Genomic DNA, 23,959 nt, shown 5'->3' on the forward strand with positions numbered 1-23,959 from the left:
AAATAACAGAGGCCAACAAATTGAAACCCACGCACTTCACTTCGCTCACCACATCACCACCTCACTCCACTAACCAGAGAGAGAACGCAGCTAGTAGCATTATTAGCATCATGACCGCGATGGCGGCGGCGGCGGCGGTGTTGGTGTCGTTGCTGCTGGTGGCGGCGGCTGCGGGGCAGCAGGCGGCGCTGGTGCCGGGGGTGATGATATTCGGGGACTCGGTGGTGGACGCCGGGAACAACAACCGGCTGGCGACGCTGGTGCGCGCCGACTTCCCGCCCTACGGCCGCGACTTCCCGGAGACGCACGGGGCACCCACGGGGCGGTTCTGCAACGGGAAGCTGGCCACCGACTACACCGTCGACAACCTGGGGCTCACCTCCTACCCGCCGCCCTACCTCGGCCAGCTCGCCCAGTCCGACAACCGCTCCCTCCTCCACGGCGCCAACTTCGCCTCCGGCGCCTCCGGCTACCTCGACACCACCGCCTCCCTCTACGTACGGTTTGTTTATCTGCTTCACGTTTTTTTCTTTTTTCTTTTTTTTTAAAAAAAATGCATTTTCGTCTTCAATATATTTCTTATTAAGTTAGTTGTTCAGTCTAAGTAACTCACTCGTCCCATTTTAATCGCAACCATAAGTTTTCGCGTCCAACTTTATCGTCCGTCTTATTTAAATTTTTTTTATAATTATTATTTTTGTTGTTATGAGATGATAAAACATGAATAGTACTTTACTCGTGACTTATGTTTTTATTTTTTTAATTTTTTTTTAAATAAGACGGATGGTTAAAGTTGACGCGGAAAAATATGGCTACACTTAAAATGGGACGGAGGGAGTAATATTTTCTGCAGAAACAATGTGCTCAATGATATGTTTCAAATTGTTATATTCTTTTCTAATTAAGATACAAAATTTACCTCGGTTTTCAATGAAAATTTTGTATTACAAAATTATTTTAAATCAGATAAATTTGTTTTTTAAGTTTAAAATAATTAAAACTTAATTAGTTACATGTTGATGTTTTTTGGTGCCCGCATTTAATCTTTATCTCCAGCCAGTTCAAACGGGACCAATTAAGCCATAATACTAGCTTGTAAACCAAAATCACTATATGTTAATCGATGATCAGAGATGTGGTGTGTTTTGTGGCGTATGCAGGGGGCGATATCGCTGAGCCGGCAGCTGGGGTACTTCAAGGAGTACAAGACGAAGGTGGAGGCGGTGGCCGGCGGGAAGAAGGCGGCGGCGCTGACGTCGGAGTCCATCTACGTGGTCAGCGCCGGCACCAGCGACTTCGTGCAGAACTACTACGTCAACCCGATGCTGGGCGCCACCTACACCCCCGACCAGTTCTCCGACGTCCTCATGCAGCCCTTCACCACCTTCATCGAGGTAATCAAATCCATATATTATTGTAATTGATTAGTACCACTAAGCACTGATTGATTAAGCACAGCATGCAAAGCACTTGACATTTGGTTCTCCAATCTATCACTTGATTAAATGATGCAACCATGCATGCAAATGCTTACATGCATCAAGTCATTATACTCCGTTTGTTCCACAATGGTCCATGCCATTGCCATGACACAATGGGCAAGGGTACTATACTAAATGAATCTAAATGTAAGGTAGCAAAAAAAAACCCAGCTAAATTAACAATCAGTTTCTTTTCTTTTTTTCCATTTTTTGAAGAAAGGCACAGTCAATTTATCTTTTACTGCACCAAATTACAGTTAGACTTTTCATGAAACCGCATGCTAATCCCAGGATAACTGAAATAGCTAAACGTTTTGTAAAATGTGCATGGAGCAATATTTGTAGTGTCAGATTGTTCATCCCATTGGCCATTAGCAACAAGTTTAGAACTCGTAAGTAGCTAGTATTCCTGTTTACGAGTAGAATTTTCATGGTAATTACTTCTCCTGTTTAGAAAAAAAAATTACTTCACTCTAAAGAAGTCTTCTATAGGAGTAACGGCATGGGACAGTCCCTGCTCGTAGTGCACAGTGACATATCGATCGATCTTGAGCGGACAGACAGGCAATTGAATAGCCTTTGCAGAGGAGGTTAGAGGAGTAAATGGATGGATCAAAAGGTCACAGGTTCTATGGGTAGGACCGGTAGCTATCAATGGCCTGCATCTCAATTCTTCAACCTCCCATGGTTTTCTTTTCTTCCAAAACATGCATGTTCCTGCCATTCTCCACAGTACATACGTTGTTGTAGCTAGCATCAGTTAATGCACGCAGATACACATTTAATTTTCTAATTTACATGGAGTACTACTGTTGCTGGTGTCACATGTAGGGAGATCATCCAATGCGAATGCTTGCTTGCCAGCAATCGCTACATTAGTACATTAAAATTGCTAATCTGGTCATTGGCACAAAGGCAAACTAATTAAGGGGGTCAGAGGCCTGTTGATTAGCCCTTGTTGAAGAGACATTTTTACTATAGTCCTATCCCAAATTGACCCCGGTTTTGCGAGAGAAAGCTAAACGAGATTACTACAAAAGTTGCAATTATATAGCTACAACTAGAGGCTTTCCCCCTATAATACAATGCTCTAGCTAGTGACATTCCGGACTGATCTGATCTGCCCCTGCCAATGTAACATTTTCAGCACCATGGAAATTGTGACCCATTTCCATGCTAGAGTTTCCAAGCTAGTAAATCCACAATTCCCTCACACCAATCCCCTCTAGTAAATGCACCATGGAAATTGACCCATTTCCATGCTAGAGTTCCAAGCTAGGCCGTGTTGTCCATATGCATGTATAGTGAGTGGTTTCACTGAAAAGGAAAGAAAGAAAGATTGGACAGTGGCAGTGGCAGAAAACCTATTGCTGCTGCCTGCCATTTCACAGATCTGTCTTGACCATGTGGATGTGGGTGGATGAAAGATTCAAGACAAGCATGAATCTCTCTCTTTATTACTGCACCGGCCGGTGTTGTCGATCTTGCTTGCCACCGATTTCACTGCTCAATACACAATGCCACAGCTAGCAGCTACTGTTGGGTGTAATGGCATACTTAACGCAGTCGATCCACCAAGCTCACATACGCAGGACATTTTTTTTACTTCTTTGAATTTACTGAAACAGCCAGTACACCAAGTACACTCTGTTTTTTTTTATTTGACACTGTTGACTAGTATAATTTTAATTTTGGTCAATAATATTTTTTTTCTGAATTACGATGTTTTGATAAATACAAGTAGTAGTATATCCAGTTCTTTAGCATGCAAATTGCCAAATTACATAGATAATGATATGTTTTCAAATGTTCGTATTTTTTTAAAAAAAAGAAGATGAGCAGTCAAAGTCTGTACTTGCATAGTACGTACTATCTGTTGTCAAACAAACAAAGATGAACGGGGGGAGTAAATAGGTACAAAATCACAAACATTTTCCCGCGTTTCATATTATTTGAGGTAGAAATGCATTCATGTGTACCGTGCAGTGAAAATGGCCTCGTCGTGGTACCGAATCAATTCAACGATTTTGATCTTGGGTTTTTTTTTTTTTTTGGGAACGCGTGGTGTGTGTGCAGGGGCTGTACGGACAGGGGGCGAGGCGGATCGGCGTGACGTCGCTGCCGCCGATGGGGTGCCTCCCGGCGTCGGTGACGCTGTTCGGCGGCGGAAGCGGCGGCGGGTGCGTGGAGCGGCTGAACAACGACTCGCGGACGTTCAACGCGAAGCTGGAGGCGGCCTCCGACAGCATCAGGAAGCAGCACTCGGACCTCAAGCTCGTCGTCTTCGACATCTACAACCCGCTCCTCGACCTCGTCACCAACCCCACTGCCGCCGGTACGTACACGTAATTACGTCTATTTAGGTGTAAGTGACTAACCGTGAAGCATACTTATAGATCAAAACAAACTACAAACCCGTTTGTTTCGATCTATCTATGAATGGGTTCGCAGGCTAGCTATTTACAGCCCCTAATCACGCCTCCTCTTTGGCAGCAATGCACGAATTCTCTCTCTTTTTTTTTGTTTTGAAGAAGATGTTGTGAGAGTGAGAAATTGAACTGATAATTAATTATGTGATGATGGGTACTACTCCAATTAACTAGGTTTCTTCGAGTCTCGGAGAGCGTGCTGCGGGACGGGGACGATCGAGACGTCGGTGCTGTGCAACCAGGGTGCGGTGGGGACGTGCGCCAACGCGACGGGGTACGTGTTCTGGGACGGATTCCACCCCACGGACGCCGCCAACAAGGTGCTCGCCGACGCCCTCCTCCTCCAGGGCCTCCAGCTCATCTCCTGATCCATCCATCCGTTTCCTGAGAATGACGGACGCATGCACAGCCAACAGCGCTACTAGCTTCTTGCTCTCGCTTCTGCTTCTCAACTACTCTACTCTACTCCTGTGAACTTAATTAGTTAAGTTGCTATTTGTTTCTCCTGCTAGCGATCGATCGAGTAGCCGCCGTACGTGCTGCATGCTGCTGTTTCGGTTGCCCTGCTTGTTTAGTTTTGTTTTTCTCTCTATCGTGCAGTCATGTGCACGGGCTTGGGCTTAGTTGTTTTGCTGTAGTATGAATGAACTGCTTGCTTGGTGTAATATGTCATGTACATGCGCTTGGATTGTACTATCCCGCTAGCAATGGGTGTTTTGCAGCTGTGTGCTTTGGTACCTTGTGATCCATATGTGGCGTGTTTTACCATGGATACGCGATGAGAAATCCATGATCACATAGATGGTTGAGCCTCATAAAAAGCGCAATCACGTGTACGTACGTAGGTCGTGACAGTTCAATCACGAACACTACGATTTGAGAGACGATAAGTGAAAACATATATGTGCTTAACTCCACAACCACGCTAACTAATGAGATTATTGCTCTACCTATTCTATACCTATATATACTAATTAGACATTCTAATCTAATAAAATTCATGCGTTAATCTAAAAGTAAGAGTAAATTTTATAAAACCCTGTGGTTTAAGGTTAAAGTTCCAGAAAAAACACAGGCGTTATAACATATGGCACAACCTCGGTATTATGATATACATTGAGCACAAATTTACTTATAATTCTAAAACAAAATGTGCATATAAAATTGTTAACTATAAAATTCTTGAATAAGGTTGACAGTTTAACTCTTCGCTACTTTAAAGAAGAATGTTGGTAGTATGTTAACATTAATAAAGGTGAGGTTTTGTAAAACATATATACCATCAAACCTGTGTTTATGTGTTACACGTCATAATACATGTGGTTTTGTGTAACTTGTGTAACTTTGACCATATAAAACAGGGGATTTCAGAAAGTTACTCAAAAAATAGTAAGTAATAAATCTATTAATCCCTTTAGGTGGGACCAAATTACAACAGCTTGAATTGCTGATTGGATGCTCCAAGGAGGAGAAAATTGGAAAATCTGGCTATCCATGGACCAGATTATAATGGCTCAGATTAAAACAAGAGACCATGTTAGAAACAACTCTGTAATTATTAACTTTGAATTTCTTAATACATTGCAATTTTAAGACAAGTACGACTCGATGCTTACTAATTCCGAATTTTGAAATCCCGACTCCTGAAAAAAAATTATAATTAACACTCCAAACGAACTTTCTATTTACTAATTAAGAAAAAAACTACGATTTAAACCTAATCTCAGAATTATTATATCAAGAAAACTTTAAAGCTAGTGCAAAAGGCATCACTGTGTCATGACTCATGATACTATACATAATTTTATAATTACTGATTTTGATTTTAGGAACTATTAATAAAATCAAATTGTTTGGTTCCTGAGAACTTAAACCAAAATTTACATACAACTTTCAATAGAGTTTCGATGGCAAGTTTGATATTAAATCAATGCGAATATGCAGGTTATCATCGGAATAGGCAGATAAATTTACAGCGATGCACATACCAATTACAAGTGCATTATCTAGGCTATGGCACTCAATTCACGTGCCAAACCCAATTTTTTAATCTATCCACATAAAATCTTCATACCTCTACGAGAGTTCAAACCCAGTATTTGAGCTAATCGCGTATAGCAGTTTGCTCCTCAGCGTACTTGACCGTTTGTATGTTGGAAGCTGGAAAGTAATAAAATGAACAGAACAGGTCAAATAAAATGCAGCAATTTGGCATCGATGCCTATAAGAAATTAGGAACATGCGATGAGAAACATGTAATAAAAATTATCATATTAGCAGGGTGCATAGATAAAAGCAATATAGTTTTTACCTTGAGTGTGTTATAGCACGTGGAAGCAGATGGAAGACGATCCACGTCCTGGCCTCCAATTGTAGCCCAAAGTGTAACATCACATGGAACCTAGACAAAAACGATAGAACATAAAAAATTGAACAATGAGCAGTACAAAACAATCAATGTACACACAGGACTATAAAAACCAAACCTTATGAATTGTGAAAGAAGGCTGCAAATACTTGAATCCAAGTAATGGAGCTCGGGAACAGCTTGTCACAAACTTCAGTAGCATGCAACGTTCTGTTGGCTTAAATCCTTTGATAACCTGCACATTCCAAAAACCATATTTTTATTATGATCATTCCACTTCAGCCTTCACCAAAATTTCTTTTGTTTATTGTCAATCAGTAAAAATAGCTTCATCTTTGATAATAAGCTAATACGAGTAGCTTCCATCCTTTGTCTTGGAGGCACCTTTTCAAGGGAGATCTCTTCTTCTTAGATTAAATGAAAGATTGGATCTTGTCGTTGTAATTTTTTGTACCTTCTGATTTTATCAATAAAAATTTAACTGTAGGGGCCCTCCCATGCTGTTTCTTGTTTAAAAAAAAACAAAAATAGTTGTATTTAGCTAAAGACCAGTTGATTTTGTGCATCACATGCCAACAGACACTAAAGAGCAAGACCATATGGCCACAAAAAGAAAAGAGAGAAAAATATCATATTCAACAAATGTACGAGCAAGTGCATACGCCACAAGCAAATAGCCTGGAGATACTGTTTTACAAAAGGAAAAAAAAATGTGACAGTTTTAAGCCCCCGGCAGCCCAGGATAGTAGTAAAAATGATTGCAAAGACCACAGACTAAATTAGTTTCTCCATCTAGAACAATACCAATTGTTCTCTTTTTTTGGAAGTAAACAATACCAATTGTCAACATGTGTCTGGGCATCTGGCAACCAACTTCCTCCAACCAGAGGGGAGATTGCAACGCAGCAGTAAAATACTGACTTCAGTCCTCACCACACAGTAGAATATAATAGATGAACTAAGCAATTTCCAAATCTGACATGTGTTTGCATCGATCTTGGCAGTCAAGCTGATGATAAGTAAAAAAAAAAACTTCCCTTATTATAAACCTACAAGTAAAACAACAAATAGCATGGGGGTAGATATGTCTACTCCAAATTGTTGGTTGATTTTATCAGCTATTTGCCGGTTAGTTAATTGGGAAATCCATTTCATAACAAAGAGGTAGAGTTAGTTTTGTGATGGGTAAAATTAATTCTTAACGCAAAGGAAAGGGACTTTGAGTTCTCTGCCAAAACCCTAAAACCCTAATTTGCCTGATCGGCTTGAGCGCTGGAAGGGATTCGGCGATCTCGGGAATTTCCATTGACGCAAGAAAAAGAAGGAAAGTCAAAGGAAGAAAAGAATTAGAAAGGGAAGGAAGAACAGAGAGTAACTTCAACCCAGATGGCTTCTCAAGCAGGTCAGTAGATCAAAGTATTCCGCATTAAGCAGAGGTGACCGTGTATAGGCTAAACATTGAGATTATGTAATTTTTAGACTCCAACACAAACGAAAATCCAACTGATATCCACATATTAGTTTGTATGTTCTACCTATACATAACTTTGCACTTGATGTTTCTGATAGCATTAGGAGAAAAAAAAAACGAATTCAGATGAATATATACCTCCCAGAAGAGTTTAACAGATCGACTTGACTCGGTATAACCACCAGTATACTTGGTGTTGTTCCGAAGATCATCGACATCAAAATCCTGTAATCCGCCTGAAAGCAGCTGTATGTGGCAATCATAGTCATACATTAGCAGTATTTCCAAAAGTGCAGACTATCATAGTTTTATTTCTGAAACAGTATAGCAAATACAAACTAATAGCCGATAGCACATAGCAGGAAATAGCAGGAACTGCATGTCAGTCATACAGTACATTTTGGGTTATACCTGATATAATTGGGTTTTTGGCTGTGTGAAAATTAGTCTGTTTTTATTACATGTGTGAATGGAAGGACATGCACGTCAGCACATGCACCTGTTCCGTTTGGAATTCTGTTGCTTAGACCAAGTTCAATTTCAAAATATAATATGATCATGTGGACTTCACAATATTTGAGTCTTCAAGTTCTATGTTTACGAGTTCTATGTTTTATGGTTCCAACTTAAATATTTTAAATTCCTTTTTAGCATCACTTGTAAAGGAAAAGTTTGTTTCAGTATTCATGTTACCTGATTAAATTCGTTAGCATTAAACAAGCTCAGCCAAGATGGTGAAATGAGATCACCGAGTCCTCTGTAAAATGCATTTGCAAAAGGCAGTATCTGCAAGAGATTATGGTATTATCAAAAAGGCTGCTTATTGATAAAGAACAACAGTTTTTAGAACATACAAGAAAGCAAACCAAGTAACAAACCTGACGATTGAGCTTGTAGTCTGCTATAGCATGAACATAGTGCAATTTATTTTCATTTGTAACTGAGATGTTTTTACCACCAGGCCTCAGTTCATGGACAATTCTTCTACCACCCAACTCTTCAGTCAGAGTAAAATCCAAACATAGGTCCTCAACGTCCCCTTCATAGTGCTGTTTCAAGGAAAGGCCAGTTTGAAAACATAAGGATGAAAACATCAGAAAGGCACTAGATTGTTTGTGTAAAAAAGATGACACAAAAATAGCATCCCCATAACATTTGTCGCACCCAGAAATTCATGATGCAGAATTCCAGACTATATGTGTATTAAATCCCCGTCCAGGACCAGCTGGGGTACAAAAGAGACAGTTGGTATACAATGCACGTCTTACATATCACAAACTAATGGGGTCCACCAGCGTGTATCCCTAAGTACACGAAGGTAGATCCCATTGAGAGGAGGAGACTTGTCATGTCAAATTGTTGCTGCCTGGAGAGTCTGCATAAGCATAACTTTCCTCCATGGAGTTTGAGGCTGGAGGGAGGTGCACAGTGAACCTTGTCTCTTGTGTTCCCTGGGTCCCTGGCTAGTCCTGGATGGGGATTTAATACACATATTGTCTGGAATTCTGTATTGTGAATTACCGGTCGTGACAACATCATACACAAAAGCAGTGAAAATTAAATATCATATATGGTCTCTATATTAGAAGTGATATACTTGGTAAACATCAGTCAACAGAAAACCACAAAAACTTAATTGAGGTTTAGATCCATGTTTTATATTGAGTCAGCCGAAACTAATGACATGTCTTGAACATAAAGAATGGATGATGTTTCGAGATTGAAAAAACAGGCAATGCAGCAATGGCCATAGCTCAATTGATATTCATCAACGTACTAAGAGCATGTAAATTGCTACTTTCAGTAGCATAATAATTCAAATGTTTTTTTTGGGTCTAGAACAAGATTACAGCAGAATCTTTTTCTTAAAGAAAAAAACAGTACCTTGAGTTGCATTAGACTTCTGTAAAGCTCAGAATCAAGAGTTGATAGTTCATCCAAAAAACTATAGCGCCCAAGAAGTTTCTGCACAAATACAGGTGAAAAACAATAGTCCAATAGAATTCCTTCATAGAGCGCTTTGCCAACAACTCGGCCAAGAAATTCAATCATATCGATGCCATTATCCAAAAGTTTAGCAGAATTGCTTGGAATTAAGCTGCTATCAGATGCTGATGCTTGTGAAAAAAGCCCATATCTGTTGTGAGGGGACAGAAAACAAGTCAGTGAAAACATATATAAACATTCTGAAGTGGAAAACTAAAATATTGAAGGGCTAAAATTTCCACAGTAGGCATACTCTGGACTGAAGGCAGCTTTAGACAGATCCGTCAAAAACTCCTTTGATAGACCACCATAGTCCAAACCAGCTTCAGGAAGGCCACACTCACTGACAAACGACACATGAATGCAAGACTTCAATTTTGATCCAAGACAGTTCAACTGTCTATATCCATCTTCAACAATGTGACCTCGACGAATAACTATCTCAATAGATCCTGGACCTGGCCCAGATACTTCTCCAGTAACTCTTCGGGATGCTTTGTCCAACTCAATAAATTCTCTAAACATCTGCACTCTGAGTAAAAGCCATTAAATATGTTAAGAGCAAATAGCACTTCTGTAACAGAGAAAAGTGCTAAAATATTAATGGAGTTCCCTGTTTTGTACACATATGGGCCTCACTAATAGGGTGGTTCACTTGAATAGCATGATTTGACACAAGAATCAATCCTTATGGATTGACTCTTTGAAAATATTTAATAAATTAGGTGTTGTGCATTAAAGTACTACTGCTAAGCTAGAACAGCATTGCATCGAGTGCTTAACTGTAATATTAGTAAATAAAGCCTCTAGATAAGTTCTGATGATGGAACATGTCCTGCTAAGGGCTAACATTTGAGCTAATATTTAAGAAATCCCAGACGAAAATGTTAGAAACAGTTATGCAAGTGAAAATGTTCAGATAGCGTGATGAAATTGAGATGAGCTTTTTGGTCAAATGAAGCATCGCTAGTGGAAAATAAATGGGCTAATCAACTCTCCTCAACCAACAAATGTAGCAAGACTAAAAATGATAATTAAAAAAATCTAAACTTTTTGATCAAATGAAGCATCGCCTCTTGGCAATCTGAACTTTCCAAAAATAATAATTAAAAAAATATTTTACACGGTATGAAACACGAGATTTACATGGCAACTGGCAAGAGAGAACTGATGCTGCAGGAATTAGGTTATGCAAGTATTGCTGTTAGATCTACAAATGGTGTATGGAAGTAGCCACTAGGGGCAATAATCGAATATCTAAATGATACAGTAATGACTTATTGAGTTTAGAATGTTTAGATTTTTTTTCAAGAGCTAAACAAAGTTGGATACCTTTCCTCAAATGGATATACATGTGGTATTGTAGTAAGTACAGAGCTCCGGATAGGAATTCCAAAAAACTGATTTCCTGGCAATGTAGCAAATGCTGCATCATGGGCTCTGGCAGCCGCTGCGATTGGAATTCGGCCATTCCTAGCAGGTGCCAGCCACAGAGAAATAGGACAAAACTTGTGTCTGCTGTCCCTTTCATACAGTAGATTAAGACATCTCACAGTCACATCTATAAGTGGTTTGCTGCTGCTTCCACCATTCTGAATGAAAGTACTGTATACGAACGTATTGAGTGAAGATGCAATCTTTCGCTGCTGCTCTAGGGTAAAAGGAACCTGCGGATTCAGAGAAGTTTAAATACATAACCAAGATGTGCAGAAAAGGAGGTGGGGTGAAGTAGGTTGTGGTTGTGAGCCAATCTTTACCTGCTTCTCGTAAAACTCAATATCATCTAGCACAAGCAATAGGTGTCCATACGTAGCACAAAACAGATACAACATTTGCATTAAATCCTTTCCAATACACTCAGATCCTTGTCTCATGGCTTCAATATCCCATAAAATTAATGCTTCACCATTCTGCTCAGAATTTAAAGGATTGTCAACCAAATTTGTATCCTCTGCGTCATTTGATTTTCCTGTAATCTTCTGGAACACATTCGACCACTTGTTTGATGTATCCTTGAAATTTCTTCTTTGCCTCATGGAGGATACATGCTCACCTGAACTACTTGTAGCTGATTCTCTTTCATGTTTTGGTCCTTGTAATTTGTGGACTGCTTGTCCAAAGATATATATTTCTAATGCCCCCCATAAATCAACAAGAAATCCAGGGGTGAATGAGAGCATGTTGAGAATAGGTAATGAACCAATAGATGGACTCAGTAAAGAGAAAATTCGGAGCATGTGATAGTAAAAGCATACAATGTCCAGCAATTTTAGGCTACGCGAATGGGTCTGTGTATCTGGGTCATGATTATTTTGCCTCTTGCACACAGCATCCTCCTTTGCCAACACCAAAAGTTTCCTGAGGTGCCACTGCTGGTAAATTGGCTTCAGAAGATCCATAAACAGTGTTCTGCTGCAGCTGTCACTGGTATCATTTTCCTTGATGAAAGATGTATCAACACTATCACCAAAACTAAGAAGCATTTCCTTGTTCTCCTCAAAAAATTTCAGTAAGCTTTGGGAAACACAGTTAATTGCATCAACATATAGGCAACAATCTAGCCCTTGAACAAAGCACCCTGAATTGGATAAATCATCATGCTCTGTAGCTAAAGTTACAAGATTTCCAAGAGCCCATCCACAGTAGGGAATGGTACCAGAACCACCACTAGAAACCCCTGACTTCTCCAATTTAGTTATTTCCTCAAATATTTTGTCCTTGGAGATCTGCTACCACCTGCCATGCCTTGATCAGTTTCGCACTCACAATATGTCAATATTTTAAAATCAATCTCCTATGATGGTACATCAATAAACCTAATAAATACCTGCTATTAACAAATTAATTATTATTTGAAAATCAGTAGATCAACTATAGTGTGCAATTATCATGTTAGCAGCAAAAGAACTGTTGAACCTATGACTTCTAGGAGAGTCATTTGAAAATCAGTAGATCAACTATAGTGTGCAATTATCATGTTAGCAGCAAAAGAACTGTTGAACCTATGACTTCTAGGAGAGTCAAGGCTTCCACGGCAGCTAAATGCTATACTATACAAAATGCAATAGAGTGACTTGTCCATATCAAAATCTTGAAACTCTTACCAGTAAAATATCTAGGGATGGTTGTAGTATAGATATGTGCTTTATAGCAGGCAACAACAGAGGTGGCAAGCGTTTGCAAAGATCCGGAATTGTGAGTATAAGTGTAAAGTATTCCTTTGAAGCACCATTTAGATCAGCACCCCTCCCTGCTCTCATAGAATGGAAAGGTCGTAGCGCAATGGTGACTGCACTAGCAGTAATCAGGAACTGATCATCTGTTGAGATTGAAGAAATTTTCTTCTCCAAGGCATGAGAACCAAGATTTACTATATATCTCCTAAGACAACTATATGTACCACTCTGGCTTGCACCAATAAATTCAATCAAGCTCTCCACAGATGCATCAGCAGCTCTAGTATCCTCACTTGTAATTTTTTTCCATGTTTTGCAATCAGTTAAAGACACAGCCAACCTCATAGCAGTGTCAGTAATCTGAACCATGTTTCCATCCTTACAGCAAGAATGGTTACACCTGGCAAGAATGAATGAGCACAGTGAAATCAACTTTTTTGCCTGATAAAGCCAAATAGACCTTTCTTCTGGCGTGCCCACAGCAAAGGAACATAAATTTTTGCTTGCATCTACAGAGGAAAGATACATGTCAGTTGAAAAGGAAGGTGCAATGGTTAAATCAAAGCATGACCTGCCACAACTGACATGGGATGAAGGAATTAAAAGAGACTTGAAGGCTTGGAATGTATCGAAAGATTTGGCATTGGATAAGAGTTTGTGGAAAGTAGCTATCCATGTGCCAGAACTATGGCCTAGAAAATCACTTTTTGTGGTTTAAGTAGTTTTTTTTTTCCTTTTTTCTTGTGGTTCATGTGGTTTGACTTGGATTTCCTGTCTAGCCTACCCCAAATTGCTTGGGACTAAAGGCTGTTCTTATTGTTACTGTAATGGTTAAAGGAAAGCTAGCTCTCCAAGATAGTTCATGCTTTTTGTGTTTAACCTCATCTACCAAATGATAATTGAAGGACAGTTATGGACCTATGCATTCTAAACTAGTTATGTGGTAATATTTGTATTATCTTTAAACATGGAGGCCAGCTGGTTGGGAGCTTCGCTCTGTAGCTTAGCATGCATCTGTCCATTATTAAACAAGGTTACATATCGTAGACCCACTTCATACTTCTTGTCTATCAAAGCATAGCATGCACTTTACATTCAAATTCAAAGAACTTCTTTTTTCTTGAAACAGTAATATCTAGAGGCTACATTCCACCCCCCCCCCAAAAAAAAAAAAAAAAATCTCACCGAGAAGAGACTACCCATTTGTGCCAGCTCAGTGGATCAAGAGCCTCAAGAAAAAAGTTACTGTAATATTCCTTCCATATTGCACTGCTCAACCAAACAGTACTAATATATATATATATCAAAACAAATACTACCTCCGTCCCTAAATATAGGGAATTTTGGTTGGATATGATGTATCCTAGTACTAAATATATGATATATATTAAAGTCTCTGTCCAGATTCGTAGTACTAGGATACATCACATCCAACCAAAATCCCTTATATTTAGGGACGGAGGGAGTATCTGCTTATCTCACGTCGACTGCAATTTCTTTTCTGTTAAGTACATAATTCCATTCTAGAACTAACAATTAGGTCATCGCCATACAAGGATTGAATAATATAAAGGATTATAATCCTTACAGCAAAAGGAAGTATTACATAAATAAATTTTTATAGGAGTTAACCACAACTAGTGGAATGGGTAAAGTAAAACATTTTTTTTCAAACTACACAGGAGAGCTGCGTGTCATTTCATTAAGGAGGAGAAAATAAAGTACAAAAAGGTCAAGATGGAAGTCGGTAAAGTCAAACTTTGATTATGAAAAAGGCATACCCATTGAGTTTATGCTATTCAAGATGATTTTGAAGCATGCCGAAATCGAGTTTAGAGTCTTGTCCTGTTGTCCCTTGTACCAGCTTGATGGTTGAGTAACGAAGAAAAGAAATGGTCTAAGCATCATGCTTGATATCCATTGTTTTGTCAGATTAATGTCAGGCTGGTTTATTAATGCTTCCCACTCTTCATGGAGCTGTTCTGAAACAATTCTTATGACTGAGTATCTTCTCCAAACACGCTGGCATAACAAAGCAAAAAACAAAAGCATCAATTGTATAAGTGTACAAGTGCAACAGTAGAGTAGTTTGAAAGAAGTACAGCAGAAATCTAGATCATATACAAGAGCACTGAGAGGGCCTTTATGTCTACTTTGGATGTATATTTCCCATGATAAAAATAACTATTTCTGCATCAAGCTTAATGGTCAGAAGAACGACCCACACACAGGAAAAAGAAACATAGTGGATTAGCATGATCCTAAAAAAATTCTACTGTCTGAGGTTGTGTCTATAAAGAGAAAGGAGATAACAATCGACTAACTGATCTCCAAACACGTTAATAATCAAGACATATTTTAAGTACTCCAGCAGCTTGCAAGGGCATCAAGTTTCTTGTCAGAGAACTCCCGGTGCTGTTTGCACTGAGGGAAAATCACATATAAACCTAATTTTAAATGTTGAACCTGCAATAAATTAATCCATTTGATTTGACCATCTGCACATCTATTGTGTGTTAAGGCTACCTACAAAGACAGGATTATCACAAACTCCTCACAAGTTTGCATCAAATTGAAAGTCTTACCCTAATGTAGCAAATTCGTGCAAACACAAAATCGTTAAATATATTACATATCAAGCCACTAATCAACTTATCAACCTGTCTAGTACTCTAGTAGCCATCCATGATTTCTCCACCTCACAGACAACTGTAGCACCAAAACCATCCTGCCAATCTAACCACATCGAGCAACAAGAGGATCATGAAGACTTCTATCCTACTTTTATGTTTTAACCATCCATCATTTTTGTGTTTCTCATACCCACATATGAACAACAGCCACATGCCTAATGACTCTGTGGACTTCTTTTTGAAATGGCCACATAAGGTGGTTCGCAGACTTGGTTAGCTGCTGATATTATTTATGCAAAAACTAATTATAAGCTTCTCAGTATCTTTGCAGGACTTTGTTAATGAAATATCTAGAAAGGCACTGAGCAATTATGGGTTTCTCAATATTCTCTACCTGTCAGACCTCTCACCCATGCTTAAACCAACTCTCAAAATTTAGCACCAGCAACACTTTCATTCAGATTGATATGCGCATCCTAAATTCGTAATCATTGTGGACCAATAATTACATCAACCTCCCAAAAAAAATCTTCATATGACCTCGCACTTAATTCAAACAAATCAAATCCATCTCCACACAATCTCCAGAAAAGCATTGCTTCTAACACACCAACAAGGCACAGCACGATCTAATCGAAGTTCGCAAAAGAATAAAACGTAAAAGTAAAAGTATATCTCATGAAGAACGACGAGATTCCCAGATAAGATCGGGAGGCTGGTAGGTAGGCCGCGGAGAGGAGAGGAGTGGAGAGGTACCTGGATGGAGAGCGCCGCGGCGGCGGCGCGGCGGAGGTGGCTGCGGAGCTGGCGCTCCTCGGAGACCTTCTGCAGCAGCGCGTCGCGGGTGATCTCCCTCGCGCTCGATCCCCTCAGGGACACCTACAGCAACCAGAAAAAAACAAAAAAAAAATCAGCCACGGTAGAGCGATGCGGAGGGAGAGGAATCTACCATGGCGTGGAGAAGAGGGGGAACCTGGCGGTGGCTGGCGGGCGGCACCGACATGGCCGGCGGGGAGGCGACGGAGATGGGCGCGGCCGCCGCGCGTGGGGGGTCGTCGTCGTCACTCGCTGAACTGGCGGCCACCCGGCGTGTGGACGGGTTTAGGTGAAGATGGTTCGTTTTGTTGGTTTTGAGATTTGTAACCACGCTTATATTAGGTCGGTGAAGACGCGAATAATCCCCAAAGTCGGCGTAACTGGATGATGGGGTTTGGATAGGTGTGTGTATGTAATCTGGGCGCTTACTCATGTCTACGTCAGCGTAACAGTATTCCGGTAGACTTGCTTAGTAGTATTTCAGTGAGAGTGGTTACTTTTCAGTTTCTTGTTACTGCTCTATTTCGAGTTTACTTTTGGTATTTTCAATGGTGTTTTGACTTTTTTTTAGCTAAATTTTCTAAGTCTAATTAAATGTATAAAAAATATAGCAATATTTTCAACCAAACAAATATATTATCAAAATATATTTGTTTGGTTAAATTTAATGAAACTTATACGTTGTTGTAAATACTACTAATTTTTTTCTATAAACTTGGTTAAAGGTAAAAAAAGTCTTTAAAAAATCAAAGCAACTTAGGCTGTGTTTGAGGGTGAGGGGATTGAGAAGATTGGGAAAATACGCAAAACGAGGTGAGCCATTAGCGCATGATTAATTAAGTATTAACTATTTTAAATTTCAAAATAGACTAATATGAATTTTTAAAGCAACTTTCATATAAAAATTTTTTTGCAAAAAATACACCGTTGAGTAGTTTGGGAAGCGTGTGCGCGGAAAACGAGTGACAATCTCCCCAATCTCTCCCCAATCTCCTTTGAAAGAATGCAGCCTTATAATACAAAAGTTTTATATAATATGAGATAAAGAGAGTACTAAAATTGATTGTTCTTTTTTTTAAAGTGATCGATTGTTCTGTTAAGATCATATGTACCATTACAATATTTGTCCGTGTAACGTGTTTAGCTTCAGAAAGAAAACGTCGTTGGATACAAACGAAATAGGAGGATGCACCCTGGACGTTTGGGTCAGGGGGGGTGCTCTACACACAGCAGCCAACCAGCCAGCCATCATCATAATTCATCAACCGTAGCACGAGCTCCCTGTGAGTGGATGCTTTTTCTTTCCCCAGGGATTTCGTAACCCAGCAGGCACCGTCGCATCATCACAGGGGCTCCTTCCCTTTTGCGATGGCATCATCCCATATTCCCATCTTGACAGCGAAATGCCAATTTTAGAGAGGCATACACAAAGCAAAACGGAAAACGAAAGACAGAGACGACACATTAATACAAACTGTACAAGGATCAGTTGGTACAACTTTACAGGCGTAGTAGTTAGGAAGGGACACTAAGCACCATCAGACAACTCCCCTTCAGAAGCAGCTCCAAAGCCGGAAGTACATGACAGTCTGCTTGATGTGCTATCTTAGATGTCATGAGAATGAGGGGTTTACACAACAGGCACCAATCAGGCTCTTTATGTTAATTACAATTACATTTACATGTGCTGGCAAGCAAGAATTGTACACTTGAGGAGAATCAGTATACTTTGGTCAGGAAAAAGACCTTCTATTGTGATGTTTAGCTGTATAGCCTGTAGGCAAAGAATCCAGAATCTTTTGGTTTCAATCATGACAGGTTAAACATAAACTTATTGTGACTGCGCCTTTGGCGCTCCTATCTCGGCTTCATTTGCCGGAGTGCTGTCGCCCATGCTGGAAAGGATATGATCCACTGTCAATCAAATCATCTGCCTGAACAAAATTTGGAACGGGAAATGTGGCACTTACACTTCGCCATGGCTTGCGGTAATGTTTTCAGGGTTTGGTACCACCAATTCCTTGTTGTCGATTCCACTCGGAGAGACAGCTGCATTGCTCTGCGGGTATGGAAATATTGACAGTTCAGCAATGATTTCATTTTCAAACTCTTGATAATAATTATTAAAAAAATGAACCTGCTCAGTTGCAACCACAGAAGATTCAACTTTTGCCTTGGGGCAATTTCTCAGGGTACCCTGCAGATACCAATTAGGCAATTACCAGACACAGGGACTAGTGCCAGCAAAGGCAAATTGCAAACATCAGAATAAGAAGTCACATAGTGATGTTTGAGATATGTTCCTTGCACAGAGAATCAGTCAACAATAACATGAAACAAGCGGCTTAATTAACAACAATGGTAGGCTCTCTTTACTTTTATTTTTTTCGTATACCCCCTAATTTCCAAAATGACCATACCCGCAATTCTGACATATAGCTATTGAAGTCAACGGCGTACCTAGAAAGCCAACGAAAAATAAAAGAAAAGGTACAATATGACAGATATAACCATGTGTCCATGTCTTCATAATATGGTTCAAAAACCATGACTCTTTTTACCCTAGTTGGTACTGCATATACACCATTGCTGCAAGTGCATTATCAACCGCATAAGATAGCAAAACAGGGCCACTGCCTTAACATGCCCTGTACTGTAACGCCATAACAAGAGGCATGCATGCCATGAAGAATGTTTTTGCCAGTTGAACCAAGCAATGTAATTATGCAATCCACCTCCACGAGAATATTACTGTATTCTAATGCTATCAATTTATGAAATGGGATAGGTGTCCTCAAAACAAAGATGAAGAGAAGCCCATTAGTTATCAGAAAGAAAGATAAACAATAAACTAGCTCATTAATACATGCAACAATACCTTGTTAGCCCACATCAGTCCGCAGGCGTTGCACAGAGTCCTTGGACCAGCTGGACCACGGCGCATTGCCGGTGTCATTTTTTCACTAGTGCCACAATTCTGACACCTGCAACAAGTATTTTACAGAAAGAAGATAAGTCTTCTACTAAACAATAATTAGACAGAACGAGTATATAGACTATCAAAAGATAAGAAATACTTTGATTCTCGAGATAGAAAATCTTGGCCTGAACCCTGGGAAGCAAGTTCACAGCCTGGAGATAGGGACTCTCCCTCCATATTTGCTCTTCCGGCAAATTGACCCTTCCTACGTTGCATCCTGAGAGTAAGTAGAAGCAACATCAATTTTTTCAAGCCAAGTAATGTTTATCTAGTCATACAATTTAGTTGCTAGTTGATTCCATAGCTTGATGTGCAGAATTTTATGCGCCTGGGTCTGCAAACAATGTAATCCACGGGATCTATCATCCCATCCTTTACCTCCTACCTATGCCTAATCTATCTCCAGCCTAGCTTCTATCCATTGATGCTGTGCCTAGCATGTATGCGAACTATTTGTACCATCACTGCTGGCCAGGGCCCCAATCATTCTTGTCTGTCAGTATTCAACAAACACAAAATTCACAAAGGAGATGGAGCTGGAAAGATTGAGGTGACAACAATGGTGATGGCTAAAACAATCGGACACAGAAAGTAATAGGTAGCAGCATAAATCATTAGATTTTTTTTACCACAAAAAAGACTCATAACATCCATCCATTGCTCATTGATACAATGGATATGGTACATCTTGCTCTTAGTTAAAGCTACACAGAAGTACAGCTCCAGACCTCCAGTCTTAAGTCAGTTAATTTGTTACATTTTTATTCTAATGGAGCCATGCAATTAATTGTTGGAACATATTGAGCAACTAGCATCCAGGGACAACAAAAAATTGAGCTTGCATTTTTTTCTTGCAAATTATATTGGTAGATGTTCATGGTATGATCATGGAACCAATCAAGCAGTAGACACATTGATTGCTAATCAAATTGAGAACCCCTAATGAAAATGTTCATGTGCTCCCCATGGACACTAAAGCAGTTCCATCAACTAGAAGAATGAAAAAGAATGATGATTGATCTAAACAAATTTAGAAGACTGTAGCAAATCCACATGGTTCATCTATGCCTTCTTCTGTGGTAGAATTTGCAAAAGATCGGTGAATACTCAATCAGACTAGATACAAACCTGAGTGCCACTTCTTTGCGTACGGCGTAACGTATTTTTTTATCGAAATTTCTTTCCTTCCGCTTTTCACGGAACCTAATGAGTGAAGCAACCCTTTTGGCAGGAATGTCTGTTCTCTGAAGTAAATCATCATAACCCTGCAGATAATTCTAACATGAACTATAAACGAAGAAAACAATACAGATTGCCAAGCGACTATGGAACTATTTATTTCCACATACTCTGTTCTCACGTTGATTTGGTAAAACCATGTTAGCTAAACCTGGTGGCATTTCACTTCTTCCTAACAATAACAGAACAGCTTGAACCTGGGAAAAAAAACTTCATCTTATGAAAAGACAGGACCATAAAAGGGAACAAAAGAAATACCTATACCTAAATGAATATTCAGAAAACTCAACTCTGGAATAAATTTAACTTGGGATTATAGCAAGCAGTTATACAAGCCATCATATTGTTTACATGAATCAGGATTCCAGCCAAGAACAAAAACAACAGAAAACTCGGGTCACAAACTGCACAACTGAAAAGTTCCAAGGACTAACTTGTAGGAAATAGCAAGTCATCACCATGTGTTACTAGTAATCTACGTGAGTGATAAGAACTGACATACTCCCTCCGTCCCATAATATAGCAATCAAGTAATACGATAGATACCACCTAGTACTATGAATTTGGATAGACATCTTGTCCAGATTTGTAATATAGGTGGTGTCTAATCGTAGTATCAAGTTGCTATATTTTGGGATGGAGAGAGAATCATATTAACCGTTACTAAAACTATGAGCCAGAGGATAATAGTGGCTACTTGTTGTATTGCAACTGCGAGCTTACACTAATTCAGAGGCTGGACCGCTCTGCGCTAAGTTACTAACAGTCTAAGATAGGTATATCCAATATTCAAGTCTACATGAACATGACGGTATACTTCAAACCAAATCAACCATATTATCCAAATAGAATAAATTAGTACATTTCTAGTGTTGCGTTTTTTGGTGTAACAGTATCCAACAATCAACATTGTAAACTAGCTGAAGTGACAGTAGCAAAGGAGATTCAAGTTAAAAAAAAAACAGAGGGACATTTCGTGGGAGTAGCAGCACTAATCCAGAATTCCTGAACTGTAAGAATCCTACCCACAGAATGACTCGAAACAAACAAGAAACCACAATATACCAATCATATATCCGATTGCGGCGCACGAACACTAACACGTCAAATTCCTCATCGTATCCCACGAAATTTTTTTGAGCTAAACATTTCCAGGACGATTGCGGAAGGAAAGCGACACGAGGTGATGAGCGGAGTAAAGAGACCGACCTTCTCAGGCGTCACGGATTCGAACACGTAGACCTCGCCCTGGAACAGCAGCGTCAGCTGGTTCGGGCTCCCCGGCAACAACGCCGAGACCGGCTCCGGGGCCGCCGGATCCTCGGCCGGCGGCAGCTCCTCTTCATCGCCCTCCTCGTCGTCATCCTCCTCCTCGTCCTCTTCTGTGCCGTCATCCCCGTCGTCGTCGTCGTTGTCGCCGCCGCCTGCTGCTGCGTCGGCGGGTGCGTCGCGCATCACGGCGTCGGCGTCCTGGGCGGCGGCGGCGGCGGCCGCCGCGTCGGGCATGGCCGGCGGTGGCGAGGTGGGGCCGTGGGGGGAGGGGGACTCAACTCGACTCAACTGAAACCCTAGATGTGGAAATGGAAGGCGGTGATGCGGCGCTGCGGCTGTGCACTTGGTACTGGGTGTGGCCGAGCTCGGGGAACGTGCTGTGTGGTGATGCGGAGGGACAGGCAGCACCGCAGCAGCTGAGGTCACTTCACTTGTTTTGTTTTTTTTTTTTAAGTAAAGTCCATCATCGGTCCCTAAACTTGTACCGTTGTGTTATCCCGGTCCCTAAACTCGCAAATCGATCGTTCAGGTCCTCAAACTTGTTCGACTGTGTTATCCCGGTCCCTAAACTTGCAGATCACTCGTTTAGATTCTCCAACTTGTTCAGTTGTGTCACCCTGGTCCTTAAATTTGGATTTGAATATCATCTAGGTCAAATAGAACGGTCTAAAGACTTTATATTTAAATATAACTCATAACTTTTTTATGTAAACTCTAATGAAGACAAACTTTATATCAAATTTGTAGCCCTCGATGCGATCTACAACTTTGTAGTTGAATTTTTTTATTTTAAGTCATTTTTTGTCCCAATATGTAATTTTAAAATTAAAATTTCAAAATCTATAAATATTCAACAATATTTTGGGACCCTAAACAGTTTTAATTCAAAAACTTTTCAACTACAAAGTTGTAGGTCGTGTCGAGGGCTACAATTTTGATATAAAGTTTGTCTTCATTAGAGTTTACATGAAAAAGTTATGAATTATTTTTTGATATAAAGTTTTTAGACCGTCCTGTTTAGGGACCGGGGTGACACAACCGAACAAGTTGGAGGACCTAAATAAGTGATCTGCAAGTTTAGGGACCAGGATGACGCAGTCGAATAAGTTTGAGAACTTGAACGATCGATTTGCGAGTTTAGGGACTGGGATGACACAGCGGTAAAGTTTAGGGACCGGTGATGGACTTTACTCTTTTTTTTTTCTCTTGCCTCTGCTCTCATTGAGGAAAGAAAACGAGGTCACCTCTTTTTTTCAGTTAAAACCATCGAAATATGTGGTTTTGTAGCATGTGTTTTTTCCATTGTAAACTGGAGTGCTTTGTAAAGGCAATTGAATATATGCTTATAAGTTATAACTTTACGGCTTTACGCTATGGTGAAATCTATGGATTCATCTTAGGTTGTGTTTGGCCGAGTTAGTTAGTGGTGCAAAAATCAAAATGGATTATTAACATATAATTAGTTAAATATTAACTACTTTAAATATTTTATTATTTAGATTTTTTAAATAAATTTCTATATTAAATTGGTTTATCCAAAATGTATCTTCTAGCAGTTTGAGAATCATGTTATGTTTATAACAAAAGAGAAAGTAACCGAGTCCTTTGAGAATCATGTTTATAATAAAAGAGAAAGTAACCGAGTCCATAAGCTAATAAAACTCACCCAACGTACATACTAGACATTGGTATGTTTGTATTTGGAGAGGCTAAGCAGGAAATAGGTGAGATTCACACAATGCTCACACAAAATCTCTCATAATCCTTAAAAGAAAAGGTATTTTTCAAAGATGGCACACGACAATACTGAACAATTCACGCATGTGTATATATACTAGCAGATTCCTACGGGATCCGGATCCTCTGCAGTTTGAATTGCTAATACAAAGTTGCTACTCAATTGCCTTTACAAAGCACTTGAGCAGTCACAATAAAAACTAATAGTTTAAATCAGTCATGTATTGTAGCATCAGGATTTTATCTTATAGCTAGTACTATCACATTCATCCTGTGGATGTTAATCATAGGTCTAGAATTGTGCTAGATGGTGCAGGTTTTTCCTGCTGTAATTTCTATAGCACCTCTGCATTTTGTATTCTAATACTGGG

The 23,959-nt window shown here is 39.8% G+C and overlaps 3 protein-coding genes across 6 annotated transcripts; 1 reads left to right on the forward strand and 2 right to left on the reverse strand.

The window, feature by feature from the left end:
- The first annotated feature begins 8 nt into the window (after window positions 1-8).
- On the forward strand, window positions 9-4,647 carry LOC4333736 (GDSL esterase/lipase At5g03820). The gene is made up of 4 exons (XM_015773691.3): window positions 9-497; window positions 1,161-1,394; window positions 3,558-3,816; window positions 4,085-4,647. Exons 1-4 carry the CDS (start codon window positions 111-113, stop codon window positions 4,276-4,278), a joined length of 1,074 nt encoding a protein of 357 aa, XP_015629177.1. The 5' UTR covers window positions 9-110; the 3' UTR covers window positions 4,279-4,647.
- A 538-nt stretch (window positions 4,648-5,185) lies between these two features.
- Window positions 5,186-16,670, reverse strand: LOC4333737 (E3 ubiquitin-protein ligase UPL7). Of its 4 annotated transcripts, none has more exons than XM_015777120.3 (15): window positions 16,518-16,670; window positions 16,301-16,423; window positions 14,693-14,933; window positions 12,840-13,420; window positions 11,493-12,461; window positions 11,068-11,402; window positions 9,989-10,267; window positions 9,634-9,886; window positions 8,628-8,798; window positions 8,443-8,535; window positions 7,888-7,995; window positions 6,397-6,513; window positions 6,222-6,311; window positions 5,985-6,070; window positions 5,186-5,553 (listed from the first exon to the last, which is right to left on the reverse strand). In XM_015777120.3, the coding sequence occupies exons 1-14, from the start codon at window positions 16,545-16,547 to the stop codon at window positions 5,987-5,989; spliced, it is 3,474 nt and encodes a 1,157-aa protein (XP_015632606.1). In that variant the 5' UTR covers window positions 16,548-16,670; the 3' UTR covers window positions 5,186-5,553; window positions 5,985-5,986. The 4 variants fall into 4 exon arrangements, 3 of the variants coding, with proteins under 3 accessions (XP_015632606.1, XP_015632605.1, XP_066164628.1); XR_010739973.1 differs by lacking the exon at window positions 5,186-5,553 and adding an exon at window positions 6,663-6,778 and having other exon boundaries at window positions 5,808-6,070; XM_015777119.3 differs by lacking the exon at window positions 5,186-5,553 and having other exon boundaries at window positions 5,808-6,070.
- Window positions 16,671-17,796: 1,126 nt separating this feature from the next.
- On the reverse strand, window positions 17,797-22,208 carry LOC4333738 (GATA transcription factor 18-like). Its single transcript, NM_001418470.1, has 8 exons — window positions 21,789-22,208; window positions 20,690-20,776; window positions 20,469-20,605; window positions 19,438-19,557; window positions 19,239-19,344; window positions 18,498-18,557; window positions 18,331-18,419; window positions 17,797-18,255 (listed from the first exon to the last, which is right to left on the reverse strand). The coding sequence occupies exons 1-8, from the start codon at window positions 22,083-22,085 to the stop codon at window positions 18,192-18,194; spliced, it is 960 nt and encodes a 319-aa protein (NP_001405399.1). The 5' UTR covers window positions 22,086-22,208; the 3' UTR covers window positions 17,797-18,191.
- Window positions 22,209-23,959: the final 1,751 nt, after the last annotated feature.

The sequence above is a fragment of the Oryza sativa genome, chromosome 3, assembly GCF_034140825.1.
Source record: "Oryza sativa Japonica Group chromosome 3, ASM3414082v1".
NCBI classification, from domain to species: domain Eukaryota; kingdom Viridiplantae; phylum Streptophyta; class Magnoliopsida; order Poales; family Poaceae; genus Oryza; species Oryza sativa.

Bases quoted from the DNA above. Each gene is read 5' to 3' on its own strand.
- LOC4333736 (XM_015773691.3), top strand. From the start codon at position 111: ATGACCGCGATGGCGGCGGCGGCGGCGGTGTTGGTGTCGTTGCTGCTG. The intron at 498-1,160 runs GTACGGTTTGTT...TGGCGTATGCAG, and splicing joins ACACCACCGCCTCCCTCTAC to GGGGCGATATCGCTGAGCCG. The intron at 3,817-4,084 runs GTACGTACACGT...CCAATTAACTAG, and splicing joins CACCAACCCCACTGCCGCCG to GTTTCTTCGAGTCTCGGAGA.
- LOC4333738 (NM_001418470.1), bottom strand. From the start codon at position 22,085: ATGCCCGACGCGGCGGCCGCCGCCGCCGCCGCCCAGGACGCCGACGCC. The intron at 18,558-19,238 runs GTATTGTTGCAT...TGGTATCTGCAG, and splicing joins GACTGATGTGGGCTAACAAG to GGTACCCTGAGAAATTGCCC. The intron at 18,256-18,330 runs GTAAGTGCCACA...TATCCTTTCCAG, and splicing joins ACCGCAAGCCATGGCGAAGT to CATGGGCGACAGCACTCCGG.
- LOC4333737 (XM_015777120.3), bottom strand. From the start codon at position 16,547: ATGTCGGTGCCGCCCGCCAGCCACCGCCAG. The intron at 12,462-12,839 runs GTAAGAGTTTCA...AGGTGGTAGCAG, and splicing joins CATCCCTAGATATTTTACTG to ATCTCCAAGGACAAAATATT. The intron at 6,071-6,221 runs GTAAAAACTATA...ATTACTTTCCAG, and splicing joins CGTGCTATAACACACTCAAG to CTTCCAACATACAAACGGTC.